Source organism: Engraulis encrasicolus, chromosome 23, assembly GCF_034702125.1.
Source record: "Engraulis encrasicolus isolate BLACKSEA-1 chromosome 23, IST_EnEncr_1.0, whole genome shotgun sequence".
Classification (NCBI taxonomy): domain Eukaryota; kingdom Metazoa; phylum Chordata; class Actinopteri; order Clupeiformes; family Engraulidae; genus Engraulis; species Engraulis encrasicolus.
In genome coordinates, this window is record NC_085879.1 from 50,119,689 (window position 1) to 50,124,688 (window position 5,000).

At 45.4% G+C, this 5,000-nt stretch overlaps 1 protein-coding gene across 4 annotated transcripts in view; it reads right to left on the reverse strand.

The window, feature by feature from the left end:
• Positions 1-5,000, reverse strand: part of cebpg (CCAAT enhancer binding protein gamma) — a 13,475-nt gene that overhangs the window by 1,169 nt on the left and 7,306 nt on the right. For 2 of the 4 annotated variants that reach the window (XM_063189635.1, XM_063189633.1), the window contains one exon: positions 4,135-4,258. In XM_063189635.1, the coding sequence (XP_063045705.1) occupies positions 4,135-4,258 (124 nt within the window). Of the gene's footprint in view, positions 1-4,125; positions 4,259-5,000 lie in introns of all 4 variants that reach the window. The other 2 variants (XM_063189634.1, XM_063189632.1) reach the window with 1 other exon arrangement.

The following is a 5,000-nucleotide window of genomic DNA, read 5'->3' on the forward strand; positions in this document are numbered from 1 at the left end:
GTGTGTGTGTGTGACCGCCAAGTTGTTCCGCTCCCTCCTCTGGCGATACTCATCACTCTCTACACAGGAGAATAGAAGAGAAGAGTAGTTAGTTGTGTGTGTGTGTGTGTGTGTGTGTGTGTGTGACCGCCAAGTTGTTCCTCTCTCTCCTCTGGCGATACTCATCACTCTCTACACAGGAGAATAGAAGAGCAGTTAGTTGTGTGTGTGTGTGTGTGTGTGTGTGTGTGTGTGTGTGTGTGTGTGTGTGTGTGTGTGTGTGTGTGACCGCCAAGTTGTTCCGCTCCCTCCTCTGGCGATACTCATCACTCTCTACACAGGAGAATAGTAGTAGAGTAGAGTAGTTAGTTGTGTGTGTGTGTGTGTGTGTGTGTGACCGCCAAGTTGTTCCTCTCCCTCCTCTGGCGATACTCATCACTCTCTACACAGGAGAGGAGAGGAGAGAAGAGTAGTTAGTTGTGTGTGTGTGTGTGTGTGTGTGTGTGTGTGTGACCGCCAAGTTGTTCCTCTCTCTCCTCTGGCGGTACTCATCACTCTCTACACAGGAGAATAGGAGAGGAGAGAAGAGTAGTTAGTTGTGTGTGTGTGTGTGTGTGTGACCGCCAAGTTGTTCCTCTCTCTCCTCTGGCGGTACTCATCACTCTCTACACAGGAGAATAGAAGAGCAGTTAGTTGTGTGTGTGTGTGTGTGTGTGTGTGTGTGTGTGTGTGTGTGTGTGTGTGTGTGTGTGTGTGTGTGTGTGACCGCCAAGTTGTTCCTCTCTCTCCTCTGGCGATACTCATCACTCTCTGAAGAGGAGAATAGAAGAGCAGTTAGTTAACCCTCTGCTGTGTGTGTGTGTGTGTGTGTGTGTGTGTGTGTGACCGCCAAGTTGTTCCTCTCCCTCCTCTGGCGATACTCATCACTGTCTACACAGGAGAGAATAGTAGTAGAGTAGAGTAGAGTAGAGTAGTTAGTTAGAAACCTTATTGTCCCCAATGGGGATATTTTTAGATGCGTCCTAGCTAACCCTAGCATCTCTATAAGAGGGTTATGTCCATCCGTCCGTCCGTTGATCTGTCTGAAACACATTCTGTAATTGTAATTTCCTCCTGTGTCCACAAGGCGGCAGAGTGCATAGACGGACGCATCTTTGTCCGCCAGTCGGACTTGTTTGTCAGCAAGTGACGTAAACGCAGGGAAGTGTTATTGCCCATTATTATATGGTGCGACGTCATCGGTCGAATGCTCCATTCATTTCAGTGGGGCTCCCCAACGTTCGCACGTCTGTTATTTTTCGATAACGGACGGGTTGGTCTATAACAGACCGCTGTCAATGGCAACAACACTTTTCACTGCTAAAGCGACTTTTCAACAAGACTCTAATCAGCTGCTGTGATAGACAACACCTGTTGTCCTGGCTACCGCTGTCAATGGCAACAAGACGTTCACTGCTAAAGCCACTGGCTTGTATACAAGTCAGTGGCTAAAGCGAATGTTTCATATCACTCCGCAGGGGGTCCGGTCTTTTGTCACTCTAATCAGCTGCTGTGATAGACAACACCTGTTGTCCTGGCTACCTAGCTGTTGCCTAGCGGTGTTCCACAACGGCACTGTTTTGTTTTGCGCAGCAACAATCTTTTGACATGAAAAACTATAAAACTTAACATTAAATAGGCCTAAAGAAATGTCCCCGCCATGTGTGAATCATTTAAGTATATCCATATAATAAGCGGGTTAACGTTCGGCGAGTCGGTCGCTTTGTGGAATAGCAGCACTTCAGAGAGAACAAGACCCCTCCGCTCCGCGTCTGGGTCTAAAGAGTCTCTCTGTCGTGCTGCTATTCCACGGTAGCGACCTTCTCGCCGAACGTTAACCCTTACATGACATGGTAGACAAAGATTTAACACAAGGTTTCCCCCAGCACTTTAATGCTAAGGCGGCCACCTTGACAAGAAACACCTACCACCACCTTGACTAGGTCCCCTGAAAAGATAAAGATGTTTCCTTTAAGATGTCATGTTGTGAATGAGAATGAATTTCTGGCATGGCGCCCAAGTAGCCTACACTGAGCTACGGAATCAGCACGCAATAAAATGCTAACCTTCAGACTTTGATAGAGTTCCTGCAGCCCAATGCTGGTTAATGACCACAAAGATGTTTATTAAATAACAAGAGGAAAGCAACGACACAGAGTTTACACCAGGGTGTTGAAGATAAACAGTGTTGAAGAGATCAATGGTTGGCTCATCGCAACAATACAGTTCATGCCGTGTAGGATAAACAAGGCCTCGGCCAGTGTGTTGACTACTACTGCACGCATCTCTGCAACAATAACAAAAAGGATGCTGAAGTTTTCTCTTGTCTTAAAAACGTTACATCATAAGCCTGTGCTTGTAAGCAGTGACAACTGCGATTCACGCACCAATTTTAGTAGGAAGTGGGCTAGTTTGCTAGTCTGTTTTGTTTTGCCCATAATTTCGGATTTGTTTTTGACCAGCGAATTTTGATATGGAACATTTTGGGTAAGAGACTACACACACGCACGCGCCGGTTGCTGCAGGGTTTCCCCCAGCACTTTATTGCTAAGGCGGCCACCTTGACAAGAAACACCTGCCACCTTGACTAGGCCCCCTGAAAGGATAAAGATGTTGTGAATGTCATTTCTCAAGTTGTTTAGCCAAAGAAAAAACATGTTTAATGGCCCACCACCTTGACAAACATAAATTCTAGGGGAAACACTGTAACACATTACAATACACATTTAACCTGATATAACAAGACATTGACATGACAATATGTAGGACAGGAAAAATACTATTCAGTAGAGTAGAGTAGTTACGTAGTAGAGTAGAGTAGAGTAGTAGAGTAGAGCAGAGTAGGGTAGCGTTTATTGATCCTGAGGGAAATTAAGTTGTCCAGTAGAGTACATATACATCAAAATACACACATCATTACACATACAGTATATTCACCGTACACCACATGCTTACATACATTTAGATCAAAGCAACATGAGCGATTCCAGCGACGACATTTAATAGATTTTGTATTCAGTTATTGGCGACAGAAGAGACAAAAGCGTTTTGGACAACTAGAGGAGATTTGAGCGACAGGTTGTAGTTTGAGTTAAAAATGTTGGGCTTCATTGAAATTAGGGCTGCACGATTATGGAAAAAATCATAATCACGATTATTTTGGTCAAAATCATACTCACGATTATTAATCACGATAATTGATTTTTGCAGATTTTTAAAACAATTATCACAAGATGAAATATAACCAAGAATGAATTACATACGGGATGAGCAAAATAAAATGAATTGTAATAATTATGTAAAGGCAATAGCATGAAACTCAAGTGGACAGATTTCTGGCCAGAAACACCAGCCTGTCAGTATGTTCTGGCTTCAAGGACGCTCTCAAAAGTAGGTCACTATTGCCACGATTAAATCACGATTAAAATCATGAGTTCGATTTCACTATTTTATCACGATTTTGATTATTTCTCGATTAATTGTGCAGCCCTAGTTTGAGTCGAGCAAATATTATGCAAATGAGGCTATGATGCACTTCGGCGACAGCCAATGGGGAATGTTGGAATGCTTGCATTCTGCTTTTAACGGATATACTCTAGTCCAGGGATGTCAACCTCAGGCCCGGCCGGGGGCCAAATTTGGCCCATGGAGCCATTTTATTTGGCCCGCGAGATCATTTCAAATGTGCATTACAGTTGGCCCACATACACCAGTAGTATTAAGATTTGAACATGAAAATGCGTATCACAAGAATATGAACGGGCCCAGGCCATTGAAACAACTCACACTCAAATGCAACAGAATATGTGCAGGCACATTTGAACTATGATGAGAATCTGTTTAAACATGAGCAATTTCAGTCCATTTTTGTAAAAAATATAAATTGAGTTTGGCCCGCGACTTCGCTCCAGATTTTCATTTTGGTCCTCGGCCAATTTGAGTTTGACACCCTTGCTCTAGTCACTTCTATCGCTCGTATCGCTCTCGCTGCTCAGTCCAGCGCTTCTCTGTCCCTTAATAATGACGCCGCTGGTGTATTCACCCACTCACACACACACACACACACACACACACACCAAAAGAGTAAAAAAAGATCGTTGTACACACCACACACACCTTTGTCCATCGACCCTCCGCCCCCTCCTCCTCCTCCTCCTCCTCCGCTGTTCTTCTTCAGCCGGCCACTAGGGGGGGCAGCCTTGCCACCGCCCCCACTACTAACCGGCACAAGCTGAGGCACCTGCAACACACACACACACACAGAGACAGAGGGAGAGAGAGAGAGAGACACACACACACACACACAGAGGGAGAGAGAGAGAGAGACACACACACACACACACACACACACACACACAAACACACACACACAGAGGGAGAGAGAGAGAGAAAGACAGACACACACACACACACACAGAGGTAGAGAGAGAGAGAGAGAGAGAGAGAGAGAGAGAGAGAGAGAGAGAGAGAAAGACACACACACACACACACACATAGATTAGCACACGTCACACTGCATACTTCTGCATTACACTTAGCTGACGGTTTTATCCAAAGAGACTTACAGTTATGTTCAGGGTATTGGTTACAGTCCCTGGAGCAATGTGGGGTTAGGTACCTTGGTACAGGGTATTGGTTACAGTCCCTGGAGCAGTGTGGGGTTAGGTGCCTTGGTACAGGGTATTGGTTACAGTCCCTGGAGCAGTGTGGGGATAGGTGCCTTGGTACAGGGTATTGGTTACAGTCCCTGGAGCAGTGTGGGGTTAGGTGCCTTGGTACAGGGTATTGGTTACAGTCCCTGAAGCAGTGTGGGGTTAGGTGCCTTGCTCAATGGCCATGGATGGAGTTGTAGGCCGAGGGATGGGTGGGATTTGAACCTGCAACCATCTGATCTTAAGACCAACTCCCTAACCACTAGGCCACGGCTGCACATTTCTGGAGCGTTTCCATAACATTATGTAGATATAGGCTGTGTGTAATGT